This window comes from Chaetodon trifascialis, chromosome 21 (assembly GCF_039877785.1).
Source record: "Chaetodon trifascialis isolate fChaTrf1 chromosome 21, fChaTrf1.hap1, whole genome shotgun sequence".
NCBI classification, from domain to species: Eukaryota; Metazoa; Chordata; class Actinopteri; order Chaetodontiformes; family Chaetodontidae; genus Chaetodon; species Chaetodon trifascialis.
The window spans coordinates 20,710,437-20,725,177 of record NC_092076.1 but is presented as its reverse complement, the minus strand read 5'-3'; the positions used below and the strand labels follow the sequence as shown (position 1 = coordinate 20,725,177).

Here is a 14,741-nt window from a genome sequence, read left to right as displayed (position 1 = left end):
GACTCATGGAAGCCCAGAGCAGCCTGGGTTAAATATAAGCAATCAATGACTTGCTTTTTCTGGAGCTTTCAGCCACATCTCATGGCTTTATTAGCAGATTAATAAAAGCTCTGTCTTTTCACACAAGGGCAAATAAGACATTTTAATGATTTGGTAATTCATCTCTCGATCAACTGTGTGTTTTTAAAATCATGTGTTGTAAACTTTTCACCTTTTCATCCTTAAATGCTGAGCAGTTGTTTTTGTGCCTCTGTCTGCTCTTGAGGATTCTATACAGGTTTACTGGCTCCCCCCTCCCCCCTCCACCCTCTGCCCTCTACACCAACACTAGAGCGACTTTAGAATCTTACTGCTCCAGTCTGCCACAAATCCATCGATATGCACAGGCCTCTTATGTTTATGTAGCTTGTAATATATGAACATAATGAATAATAAGAAAATCCTGATTGTTTGTAAATCAACTTGATTTGATTATTTTAATCTGAACTGAAAGAGAGTGGGAGCTATTACAGTTGAATATTTTCTCCAGAATTTCTTTTAATAAATGTGATCATTTGTTTGAAATAATCATCATGAGTTAATCTTAATAAGTTTAATTGGAAAGAATCATTTAAAGGATGTTTACAGGGATAGATTTTTTTTTCTAATAATTACCACCTTATTTTCTGTTAATGTCTCCATGTCATCTCTGTGTATTGAATACTGATTATTGATCATTCGGCAGCTTTGTGAATCTATTCTCTGTATTTCTAGCCTGTTGTTGGCTAACTAACAAAAACCATATCAAACGTGTGTATGCAGGGCATTGTCGATGGGCTTAGTTTTATGATTGAATGACTCATAATGATGCAACTTTTGACTGTAACCTCTACATGTAAAAAACAGAAAATAATCAATGTTGCTGAGAGATTTCATTTCAGTGTTGGTGGGCTGATTTCCCAACAGCACACCCACCGTGTTCTTCACAATATACTGAAAGTTAAAAAGATTACAAGCACCAGCATTTTGGTCTATTTCAAATTTCCCTTGTAAGCTGAAGGGTTTTTCTTTCTTTACATTACATGATGTTCTAGATCGCAGAGTTGAAACAGTCTGAATCACTGAATTAATACACAATAGTAAGATAACAAAATGAATGCAGAGTGTGCCATTGGAATAACCTATGGCGTTTACAGCATAAACGTTTTCATATGAACTGGTAAAATGATCAATTAAAAAATGTTCCAACAGATTCATTTCATTTGCAATGAAATGACACAGTATGAGAGAAAAAAAGAATGGAAAGATAATTAACTTTGCCATTTAGCAATTCTTAAACCTTATTCTGTCTGTTGTATTTTAGTCTTAAATTTTGTTGTTCCATTTAAGTGTACATTTAATAATCGATTAGAATTGAACACTGTAAAGGTCTATAATTACTTCAGTGGCTCGCTCCAGGCTCATCATGATAGATGATCTATCTAAAGAGCGTTTCAAGTCTGCATTTGATTTTCATGTAGTAAATGGGTTAAAACATATAAATTCCAGTATGGTCACTTAGACCTCTACCTATGACAAACCAGGTCACTTACAAATGTAACATTTTCATCCAAACAAAATGAGAATTGTGAAAAACATGTGTGTGGCATGTGTGGCTGATTTTTCTGTGTAGTTGGTGAAGAGTAACACTGCCCACCTCCTCTGCCTCAGAATGTCTCAGTATCATCTGGATAGTCTGGATGCAGCTTTACTGGAAACTGACGCGACCCCATTACTTTTTTGTTGTAGAATCTTTACTGAACATACTGCGTCTTATCAGAATGAAGAATCAGAGAGTCCAGACTGAGTTTGGTGCATCAGCCCAGCTGGGACAGTACAGCTATGGTTCTGGTATTTCTGGTTCTGTTTCCTGGCTTTCCACCACTGATGATTCGGATGCAAAATGTCACAGTGATTAGATGAGACAGATCACGTGAATCTGGTGGGTCTGGCTCTATGTTTCTGTCTACATGCTCTACTCATTTGTTTACATTTCAGTTGCTCTCCTCATGACCAGGAAAGGTTGGAGTGAGGCCAGAACATGGTTTCTTTTCTTTAACCCTGGGACTTTAACAGGATGTTAGTTACTGAGTAAAGTCTATTTTCTTTGGTTGTTATTTGTGTATCAGGCACTGCACACTATTGAAATACCCAAGCAGTCACTCTATTGAAGGAGCATAAAGGTGGTGTGGCATGTTTTTGACCATTAACCATAAGTCATGTACTGCACATTATAAGCCATTTTCACAGCATGCTGCACTCCATACTGTGTAAAATCTCACAATCAGTTATATTAAACCAATTCCTGACTATAATTTTTGTATGATTTTTTTTTTTTTTTTTTTTATCACTTAGTCATTATTAACTGAGAGACACAAAGAGCAACTACTGCAAATGCTGAAGCTAATTTAGAATAACTGCTGATGAGCTTTCTTTGCCTACTGACATGAAGAGGAGTGAGCAGCGGCCTGGAAGCCCTAAAATCTGATGGGGTGCTGTGAAAAATGGACAGCAGTAATCTGAGTAAATGGGGTAAAACATGCCCAACCAAAAGTATGCCTCTTTGATAAGGTCTAGGGTGGAAAAAAAACATGATATGCGGAACGAGTGTCTTAGCAAATCAGAATCTTTTGCTTTCAGCTGGGACCACAGGTCCAACTGAAGCCATTTGACTTTCCTTTTGCTTGTGTGTGAGCTTTCAGCTGCGTCAGTCCGAGTTCACATGCTGCATTTGTGTCGTGGGAAGAACCATCTCAAAACATCTCTGTATACTCTCTGTTCCTTATGACAGAAATGCAGCGTGAGGGACAGATGCACACATTTTACAAAACACATTTTCTAATTACACCCAGAAAATGATCTCTGCTTCTGATTGGCTGTGATATCCTCTAACACTGGTTGACAGCTTTTGATCCTCATGGTGTTTTCATGTGATGTCTGATGGAAACTCTGAGGTGTAAATGCATAGTTCGTATGGCTGACTGGAATGCTGTTTGTGTGCTGATCATTGTGAATGCTTGCGGCATGGTGCTGTTGGGCTGTCATCATGAAAATGAAACCTGTTGAAAGATTAAAAGTGTACCAGGTCCAATTAAGCTTTCCCACCATTGTTGGATTTCTGTGAATTAGAGAGCTGTCGAACTCGAGTCTAACACATGGAGTGAGGGACTGAACCTGGCCCACCTGAGCCCTCTGATGGGAACTGAGCTCTTAAACTCCTCAGTGTGGATTCTAAGGAGTGTTATGAGTCTGAAGCAGAATAGAAAATATCATCAGTGTACATAAGGAGAGAAATTTGAGCAGTAAATGTCCCTCTACAACTACAAACCTGAGAACTTGTTATTTTTTCAGCAATAAAAATATTAATCAAACTATGATGAGCTGTTTCATTTGTGGAGTCCTTGTGTATTTTGTGTTATTTGAAAAGTAATCTAACTACTTCACGCTTTCAAAGAGAACTTAATATGTCAAATTTCAATCCACTGGGAGATCCCATGTCTTTTTGTGAGTCCCTGTGAGTCTGTATAATCATTTGTTATATTTAAACAATAAATGAAGGAAATGTGTTTTAGTTGGATAAAATAGTGAGATTCAAGTATGAAAAAAAGCATTTCATTTCAGTCTTTTTTTTGTTTCGTATCAGTAAATATGATGATATAATACATTTTGGCTGATTCAACAAACTCAACCTGACAGATCGAGGTACATCATCAGTGCAGAAATTGCATGAAAATCCCTAACTGTCATAAAGCAGTCCTGCTTATTGTTTTGCAACATACATACTGTTAAATCTAGAGCTGCCACAGTGTACAGCAAAACCTCTGATGAATTTCTATCACTGGCTGTTTTTATCGTGTCATAATATAACCTGTATGTATATGTATACAATGTATCCGCCATTTTTCCAAAAACATTTAAGATTAAAGTAAGTCTGAAGAGTGAAAACAGACTTCTCTGGAACGATCTCATTGTGTGTACAGTAGATCAAACTAGCTCCACCTCAAACAGCTACAACTGTAAAGTGCTGCCTACACATTGATGTATCACAATGAACAGTCTCATTATATGAATATATCAATAACAGGAGCACATTTTTAGTGTTTTTGATACTTTAAGACTATTTTGTTTATTTTTGCACTTTTACTGAAGCAAGGATTTTAAATGAAGGGATTTAAAGTAGTATTTCTACAGTTTGGTAGTGCAACTTTTATTTAAGTAAGTGATCTGAGTACTCTTCCCACCACTGTATATCATAATATTGCCTAATTCTATGCTCCATTAATGTGCAATCATTACCAATTTTCCAGAGCAAAATCATTGGTAATTAAGGGTTTGGTGAGGAAAAAGAGCTGATACTGATCCTAACAAAACCTGGTTTACGCCTCACATCTGCTTCAATTTCCTCCCACAGTCCAAACACATGAAGGTTTAGTGAACTGGAAACTAAATTAGGGGTGTGAATGTTTGTATGTGTGAGTGTGTCAGCACAGACTGGTGACCGTTCCTCTCACCCAAAACACGCAGGGATGGTCTCCAGCCATATCTTGCACAGTATAAGATGGATAAATACACTGTCCAGGTTAATGTGTGGTTGTAACATCATCACTGAGCATGCATACGACATACCGGTGGTACAGTACAGTGACATCACTGTTTAGTCAAATAGCCGTAAGATTTTTATGACATGCCTGAGTTGAAGATTCACAACTGCTTACTTCATCAAAATACAAAAATAGCATTTATACAATATAGAAACCAATACTGTGTAACACGGAATGTTCGTTGCACCTAATCAACGTAGGCAGTGCTCATGTAGTGACTGCTAACACACTCATATAGTAATCATTATTCTCCCAAGGTATTTCCATTGTCCTTAACTAAAACTACAATTATCAAAAAGAAACATCTACACTTCAGTAATCTAAAACAAAACCAATGGGACTCATAAAAATACACAATAACTTTCTGAAAGTGTTTGATGTACATGTGAAATATCTCACCTATGAATTTTCATATAAAAATATATTTTTCCAAAGGAAAGAGCATCTAGGAACAACACATGAAATAATCTGCTAAAGTGCACCATGAGCCAGTTTGTCAGACCCAGGACTCAGCGTTAAACACATCGCTCTGTTCAGAAAACCTTTACAGAAAAATGGAAGCATGAAATTGGAATTTAAAGCTTGGGCAGGTAATGTATTTGCTATATCTGTTGAAATTTTCTGCACATCCTGACATGACAGTGGCTTCAGGTTGGACACTGAGGCATTCTGCTCATTGCTCTGGGACTCGGTTCAGGGTTGTGGGTTTGGGTTGGGCTCTCTGACCGACTGGTGAACAAGGGTTTTTTCTGGAGGCAGACAATGAAAGAGACGGGGGATAGAGAGGGGGGAGAGCAACAGGAGGAGAGCTGTATTTCCAAATTCTGCTTTTTTTTTTTTGCTCTTTCCAAAACACTACCTACCCCAGCTTTAAGTAGAAAATTGTTATGCAAGATCAAGAACATCTGACTTGTGTGATAAGTACCCTACTAGCCTACTTGTTGTGATAATAGGTCTATGAAGCACACAGTCCTCTCAGTCTCTCAAAAACAAAAAAACAATATTCAAACAAGTAAAAAAAAACAACAAAAAAACCTTTAAATTGACAGGCATGACTGTCAGTTTCTGAAAATGCCATCTCGAAAGCAGGTCAAACATTTTAATACTCATCTGAGATCTGCAGTTAGTGCAGTGCCTGTAAATTAAAGGAATAGTTCAACAAATGTGCTTATTTGCTGTCTTTACTTCCTATTTAATAAGGCAAGACTGGATAGCTGATCAATTGGATATTTGATCAATTTGAATATTAAGTGGAAATCCTTTTTTTCTAACCCTACATCATGAACAACTATCCATTACTGATTTTACTACATGTGCAAAACAGACTGTTCCTGTAAATTCAGGTTGTTGGATTTTCTACATCAAAATGTTTTGGGATAGTCTTGGAAAACTGGAGGTGGAGGAAGACATTCTTCTTGCTGCAACTTGACACATGTTTTTCCAAAATGTAGTCTCTGCTCACTATAGTCTCTTCAAGGCCTGTGGGTAGTACTTGAGGAAGATCCTGTGGGCAATCTCATACGTGTCTCCCTGAGGCTCGGTCGGATATCTCCGGTTGTTGTAAATGAATCCCTTTTCTACCTGGAAAACTGCCTGGTTGAAGGCGTCCTGTTTGAATGGTCGTCCACTGTCTAGACACTCCACCAGGGTGTGAACAAACAGGCCCCATCGCTGGGCATAGTAGTCCTCCATGAGGCCTCCCCACTCTTTGCTGGCATAGTCCAGGATCTCACCAGTGGGACCCCATAGAGTGAGCTGGTTTCTGGCATTCATGTCATAGAGCTGTGCCTCCCTCTCATCTAGGGCAAATGATCGGGCCCGCTCCAGCCATGTCCCCAACAGGAAGTTGCGGTTGCTACTCAGCAAACGATTGAGCTCAGGCAAGAGGTCATAGACCAGAACCCCACCTGCAGTCAGCAGCTCTGGCAGCTTTTGTTTCTGGAAGGCATCTGCAATATCCTGGTAAAAGGATGTTGTCATGACTTGTAGGACCTGCCGAGTCACATCCACAAGATCATATCGGAAGGTCTCCTTGGACATGAGAGATGGAGCTGCTTCAATAATCAGTCTCCAGGCTTTGTACAAGTCAGCTGGGTCATACCAGAGGCCAGAATTCATGCGAAAGGAAGGCCGGCGCACCAGTGGGCTATGGTTGTGGTTTTTGTAATGTGGAACTGTGCAGTTGTAGACGCTGGCAAACAGGAGCCTCCATGCAGCAGTCAGGTTCTCTTGTGTGCTGCCATAGCGGCGTGCTGCATACAGTGACACCCACTTGGACAAGTTGACCGGCTCCTTGCGCCAAGCCAACTCGCTCATCAACTCGTACATCACAGGATTCTGCTCAATGCCCTCAGGTGTCATGCCTATGCCCACCAGCGTGGAGTTTGGGAAATGTAAGGCTTTGAAGGGCCCTGAATTGATGCTCTCCACTGTACCAAAAAATCCACTGTTGCCCCCAAAGTTCTGCAGCATGCACCAGATGTAAGGCTGTCCATAGAAAGACTCGGTGTAGGAGAAAATTGGCTCAGTCTCTGCAAACAGGTCCAGCACAATCATTCTTCCAAGGGGCACTCCATGTAGTAGGGCTTGTATCTGGGCTGGCTTCCAGAATGCTGCATCACTGAAGAACAGCCAACCTTGCATCAGCCAAATTGCCTGAGGATCAACTGGGGAGAAAAAATTAGATTTGGATGAGGAACAAGGAGGGGACAGTTATTGAAAATGGCTGAACATTATTCCCAACACTTGAAGGTTTGCAGGAAAAATACAATCTTCCAAGGTCACATTTCTACAAGTATTTACAGGTACGGAGCTTTGTTAGACAGCATAATCCATCATATCCGAATTCCCCGAACCAATCTTCAATGGAATCAATACTTTAACAAGATCCTTGTGAGAAAGGAGGTATATCCAATATATATGAAAAACTATCTAATCTGACAGGTACAGCTACTATGGATCATCTGAGCCTGGCAAGATGACCTAGACAAGGAGATTACAGAGAAGCAATGGCAGACAGCCCTAACACAAATTCATAAATCTTCAGTATGTGCGAGACATGGCCTCCTGCAGTTCAAGATAATACATCGTTTACATTGGACCAAACAAAAACTTCATAAAATATTCCCAGAAACTGACCCCTCGTGACAGATGTGGACTTGAACCGGCATCAGTTGGCCATGTGATCTGGAGTTGCCCTAGAATATCAAACTACTGGAACAATATTTTTCAGACTTTGTCAGAGATTTTAGACAGACCAATAAATGCAGACCCTCTTGTGGCAACTCCAGGAATCATTGACTCGACTATAGTTAAAAACAGTGCTGGGCATAATATGATATCTTTTGTCAGGCCTACTGCCACGTAGATTAATATTACTCAATTGGAAACAAAAAACAGCTCTAACTCATGCAAATCTTATGGCAGATGTCATGACATACTTGGAGATAAAAAATAAATTTTTTATTGAAAGATCAGGAAGGAAAATTCTACAGGATCTGGCAACCATTTATAGATCATTTTAACCGTCATTTTAACTGTAGGGCACAGTTGGCTGGCAAGATTTAGAGGGGACTCTGACCCTCGGTTTGGGAATGAGGACCTAGAGCATCCAAATGTTTTCAAGCTTTTTTTTTGTTATGTTTTGGTTGTTGCATGTGTGACCATGACCACTTGTGAGGTTGTACAAATACAAATGAAACTGAACACAATAGAGGTCAAAATGAGACATTGGAACATATACAGAGACCTCTTATTTGTCCCTTATTTAACTGTTGGCATATTTGCAGGTTTATTTTTTTCTTAACATTTATTTAATTTTCAAATGTTTTATCCTTTTATTATTAGTACTTATTTATTCTCTTTTTCTTTACATACCCCCTTGCTTTGTGTATTGGAAGAGTGTACATATGTGTGGTTTTTGTATGACTGTATGTACATTATTGTTTAAAATGTCAGAAAATTAATAAAGAGAGTTTAAAAAAAAAAGAAAATGGCTGAAAATCTGTAGGAGCTCGAGTGGGACTGTCTGTGCAAGAGAGTTGGACAACAGGTCATCCATGGGTCATCAAACTAGGACAATTATTGTACTTGTTGACCAAAGTATCAGCATTCATACAGGCACTGTCACGTTTAAAACTCATAATATGAACAGGATGTTAGACACTCACCTGCCGTTATTGAGGCAAAGACAGAGCGACTGACTGCAGACAGGTAGGCAGGGTCAGAAGAAGGTGGAGTCATTTCATTGAAGGTGTCAGTGTTGTAGATGTGGTCTGTACCAAACTGCTTCACCACCTGGGACAGAAAGAGGGAACCAATCTGGAGGAAAAGTGGGTCCTGAGGGTCTAACATATAGGAGCATGAGAAGCTGCAGTTGAAATGAGACCAAGGCGCCAGTCTAGTTACATTGGCTTCTGGATACAACCTGAAATACAAGAAACACTACAGTGATTCAACGGTTTTGACTCAAACATTGACTTGACTGTATGTAACAACAGCAGAAACAACAACAGCAATGTCAAGGGGCGGACTCTCACACTTTCATTCATATTGAAATTAAATATATAAACTTAACTTATTTAATGCTTCACTGATGAGCATTCAATAAGTTAAGGTCATATGTAAAAGAGTAATTTACATTGATTTAGAAGGAAATTTTTGATTATTTCTAGGTTGATGAATTTACAGTTCATATTTACAGTAATGCAATAATGTAATTGTTTGATTCCTTGCTCTTAAAATGTGTGGATAATTTAAAATGCATAAAATCTCATTTATGTTGCATTTGTAATATTTGGGAGTAGGTAACCATGATTGTTGCTTCCTAGTAACTGCGCTATTTTACTCCTTTGGCACTCTCATGAGTCGAGACTTTGGGTGGTAATTTCAGGGGCGGTCAGGCTGGTGCAGAGTGGAGCCAGGTAGTTTTTTACTCTGTGCTCTGATGAATGATTTTCCTTTGAATTTGTTTCAGTGATTTGATAAGTTTGGAAATAGACAATTGTTCTGTACCGACCTTTCCTTCGATACAAGTAAATAGTTCAACTTTATGGAGTGGTCCAGTGGATTTTTTTTTTTTTTATGTGAATAAGGACTAAAGGGAATCATTGGCATGTCAGACTCTGACTAAGAACTGGATTGGACTTGGCATGATACCAAATATTAAAGGGTTTGGACTGGGATCAGGAACAAAAAGCTTGGTATTGGTATCAGCCTCAAAAATCCAGTAGTGGTCAGGTTCTAATGTCTCGTGAATAAAGCAGTATAACTGAAATTTTACGATGATGAGTCACCTGAGGATTCCCTTGGGAATGTTCCCAGAGAAGGCTGGCAGCACAGGAATCATGCCAAAGGATCTCATTTGCTCTAAGATTTTAAACTGCAAAAAGAGGGAAATGTCATGTGAGAGGAGTCACTTCAAAGCAGCTGGTAAGGTAAACAAACATCAACAAGCATTTCAAATATACAGAAGATTTCATCTCTTACTTGAAATAGAAAGCAAAGGGAACAGCATAATTATGACCCAAACTGTCTGTTAGAAACATCCATCACAGTTTATATACCCACTTCCTGCTTCAACTTTGATGTCCTGTATTTAGTATAGTATATAGAGTGTTTTAGATAATCTGGCAACCTGGAGGTTTGTTGTAATGGTAGCAATGTTTTGAGATCTCAGATGTAACTTTTGCAAGTACAACGTTCTCATAAACAATCGATAACTACAAATATAAAGGCTAATTGTGACAAACTGGAGTTAACCTTAAAAATTCTGAGTCGGTTAAAAAATACCAATCAAAGTGGAAATTATTTTTTAGACTTAAACTTTAAAATACTTGTAGCCCTAACTGTTCACTATATGTAGAAGAGTGATGTGATTATAGGATCTTTAAATGATACTAATGATCAATGCTTTTTTTTAATGAAATCAAGACGCTCCAGGTGAAACGTGGTGCAGCCTGCACACTGCTTTCAGCCCATCCATTCTCAGTGTAAATGTTAGGTACGAGCAATCAGTCAGAAAGGTCCTGATCTACACATTGTGGCTTTAACTGTGTTGACAAGCATGGAGGCTTCAGTACTTGGAGATAAAGCTGGTTCACATGCCAGGACTGCGGCAGAGGGCCACCAAACTTGAACATGTTTCCCATACGGTTCCAGGCCAGAAACGCAGGGCCAGAGAAGAACTCCTCGATCTCTGACTGGTTCAGCCCAAGAGCTCGATAAACCTAAAGGCACAAGACAAGTTAATAAGCTGATGTTCACATGCTGTTGCACAGGTCAAGGTATGTAGCATGTATCTGCTTCTCAGAGATTATCATTGCTTAAGTCATTAGGATTTAGAAGTTTCTCCTCCTGCTCTTGTCTTAATGACTGCGCACCTGCCCGCTTCTTTCAATCTCTTCCCCTTCAGTTTGATCTTCTTCCTCTTATTGCTCTGAGAATAATGCAAGCATCTTGTTGAACAAAACACAAAACTAAATCTAGCTGTCTCCTGTGTTGATGTAGCACTTCTCTGCCAAACATGATCATTTGGAAAGACAGAAGTATTTGTTGTTACATCTGTTCCAGAATACAGACATGTTTAATTCCATCTTTACAGGAGCTAGTAGTGGACCATACAGCACACTGTGACTAAGAGCTGTTTTAACAGTGTTCCTGTGGATTAATGTAGATACTGTAAGCAATATCATCACTTTCAGCCTGACAAGTTTACTCGTACCTCTTGCCACAGTGCTTCTTGGCCAGTAAAAGCCAGCGGCAGATTGATTCCATTGAGTGCCATCCAGTCGATCTCTCTCTCCCATCTTGTCCAGTCCCACCACACGGAGGAATAGCTAAAAGTGCACACGTTCTGGTAATACCGGAATCTAGATTAAAAACACACAAATATACTGTTTATTAGAAAGGTGATAAAATAATGAGTTTGTGTTCAAAGGCGATAATATGCCAAACAGGTATGCAAAACAATAATAATAAATCATAAAGTCCAACTCTAAACAAACTAAAAACAATGAAGCTACTAGAAAACAAAGAGAAACTTAACGACAAAGAGAATTCTAGTAGCCGTGACAAGTCAAATATACTAATGAAGTGAACAAAAGGTCATGTCTTTTCCATGTTGTCACTGTGGCCCCTGGTCTCCTGCTGGGCCTCTCATATCTCACTGGATTTGAGTGACAGAGCAAAACATCCAAATCTCTGGTGAGATTTCAAAAACCAAGAACATCATTAAAGAACACCTGCTGCAGTTTTGAAGGTGTTTCTTAGATCCTCTGAGATTCTTCTGAGCCAAAATATTCTATGAGCTCCATCATTTAAACTGTTTTCGCAATTTAAGATTATATTTCCTAATCCACACAAATATAGCATCTGAAGACATTGCTACAAGTGTGTGGCACAATACAGAATATGAGAAGAACAAGCGAGCTGCTTTGCACCCAACAAGAATAAATATCCTTCATTCTATAGCCTCAGATGAACTCTCGGATTCCCTCCATCTATGAGCTAAATGCATGTGCTGAATTAAACACCAAACTATGAGCACTGATTACTTGCCTGAGACCGGCGCACTGAATCGTGGCACTTTTCCACATACATCACAGGCTTCTCCTATCATACCTTTATTTGCCACTACAGTATCAGCAAATTAACAACACACATTCCCAGAATAATGTAGAAGAATGCTCAACCCCACTGTCTGTCTGTTTTTAACATGCACTTCACTCAGACTTCCCCCTGCCAAACTGTGTTCAGTGTTTCAGGTTTTCAACAATTTGTACACAACTCACAATACTATCAGCAAGACTTTCTCTCCAAGACTCTCACGGTGACTGTTGTGCATGTTCCACCAAAGCCTTTCTCAGATAGTGGGACAATTATAAAGGGCACAAGGAACCCTACTCAGCCTCTGATAACAGTTGCTTCAAGACTGACATGGCTTTCTATAGTCAAAGAAAATAATGTAAGGAATACTTCTTGGCTAATCTCCATGTAGGCTTGGAGAATGCAAATTTATTACAGTATGTGATTAAGATGAAGATGTCAAATTTAAAAGACGTGCATTTACATCCAGTGGGGCAAAGTGCTACTGAGTGCAGGATCCAACGTTTCTGGAGCTTGACTCATATTAAGGACTTTGACTGTTCGCAGTTTAATCTGCCTCTCACAAGTCCTCCAACCATAAATCACAACTCTAGCAAGTTTACTTACTACACCTATTCCTTACTTATAAATTTTAGTGTATTTACAATTTTCATATTGCTTGAGATTTAACCCAAAGTACTGAAATACCAGGCATTTTAATTGGAAATGTCTATTGAAGCTGTTGTCATTTTACATTGCTAACATCACATATACTATAGTTTAAGTCACACAGGCAATGTTACTTCTTTAAACCAGTGGACCTGAGCCTTAGTTACCTGCACCTTGTTCATGACCGAAGTGTCTGGCTACTAGCTAAGAGTTCTTCTTCACCACTAATTTATAGTCATGGGAAAACTAAACTGTGCCACTCTCCTTGTGGCTTTTTCAATCTAACTACTGTGCACATGACATAACTAGGGTGAGCTGATGCGGGTCTAATTCACAACAGATAATTGAAAGGAAGAGTCCTTTAAAGGGCCCGTCCATAGTGCTCACAGTAAAACAATGAAAAGTAATGTGTGACAATGCTCCATTTGTCATGCATTCATGCGTTTGGCTGTACCGTGTTTTTTTAATTGTATTACACCTACTGTGGTGGAAACTACCAACTGGGTGATTTTCATCACTTGTGGTGCAGGTGTTTCTACGTCTGTCTGTCTGCCTGTCTGTGGACACATTTTGTCAACACAATAGCGTCACAACTGTGCCAGATGCAGTCATGAAAATGTAAATGTGTGTGGTTGAGGACAAAGCAAAGGCCGAATATGCAGAATATTCCTTAAGTCATTTAAACAGTAATTAATGAGTAATGAGTAGCTGCTCGTGATTCTAATGAGCAGTAATCAGCTAACTAAAATCACTGGAGCCGTGAATAACACCTCGCTCTCGAGCCTCAGAAAACATTGTATTCCTCGCGGTCACAAACGAGAGTTGTCAAAGTGAAAAGTGAACACATTTCACGGAATACCACTGAAATAAGGCCAGCTTGGTGTAGGCAGCATTAAAAAAGCTGATGATAATGGTCGTTTAAACCGTGGGAACCGGGTCACTGACCTGTGCTGGGTGTTGATGCGCAGGACTCCGCTGAGCTTTGGCAGAGGACGGGGTAGGTCGAGCTGGTCACCAGACCAGGAAACATGGCAATTGCAGAAATATTTCAAATAGTTGTAAATGCCAGAGGCCACGGCCACTCCGGTGCTGCCCGTGGCGACTATCTTGTTGTTTTTCGTGGACCTCAGCTCACACACATCCAGACTGTCGTTGGAAAGGCTCCTGTTGACTGACACTATGAACTCCGTGGATCTGTTTCCAAGCAGACGTCTGAGCAGCTCCACCGCTGCTCTCCCCTGAGCCTTGTCGCTGGCTTTCGGTCTGATGTGGTCAAGAGTAGGAAATGTACACAAGGCGGTTACAGAGAGACTGAACACGACGGCCACAACGAAGCAACAGTCGCTTCTGGGTGACATTTTGACCTCCAGACAAATGAAGGAAGTTTCCCACCGTACCGCAAGTTTAAAAACAACTTTATTTCTCCATTTGCAGATAACCAGGAAGCGATGGTTTGTCGAAGGGCTTCTCTCCAATCAGAGAGAGAGCTGCTGCCTCGATTGTAACTCACAGCCAACCAGAGGATGCCGTTTCTGTGAAGCCGTTTTCTATGAGAAGCTACTGAATACCATGTGATCAATCTGTCATATGATGAGAAAATCACAGACGAGGTTCAAGCTTCATGTCATACCGTCATGAAAACCTTTGAGCTTGTTTGATTATTGAGTGAACTTCCACATCTAGGATAAATGCAGGCAACTGGACAGACAGTGTTTACAGAAGAGTAAAAATCAGCAACAGGGACTCCTGTTTTTCTGTTCAGACACTGATTTGGCTCAAATCTATTTAAAATCCAAAGCTCCCTCTTCCAGTATGGTCTAAAGTGCCATACTGGCTCAATATGCATCCATGTTTTACTCAATATTCACA

At 39.7% G+C, this 14,741-nt stretch overlaps 1 protein-coding gene across 1 annotated transcript; it reads right to left on the bottom strand.

The window, feature by feature from the left end:
- Positions 1-4,654: 4,654 nt before the first annotated feature.
- Positions 4,655-14,316, bottom strand: naglu (N-acetylglucosaminidase, alpha). The gene is made up of 6 exons (XM_070991161.1): positions 13,818-14,316; positions 11,341-11,488; positions 10,700-10,846; positions 9,914-9,999; positions 8,789-9,045; positions 4,655-7,285 (listed from the first exon to the last, which is right to left on the bottom strand). Exons 1-6 carry the CDS (start codon positions 14,228-14,230, stop codon positions 6,081-6,083), a joined length of 2,256 nt encoding a protein of 751 aa, XP_070847262.1. The 5' UTR covers positions 14,231-14,316; the 3' UTR covers positions 4,655-6,080.
- Between the last annotated feature and the right edge of the window lie 425 nt (positions 14,317-14,741).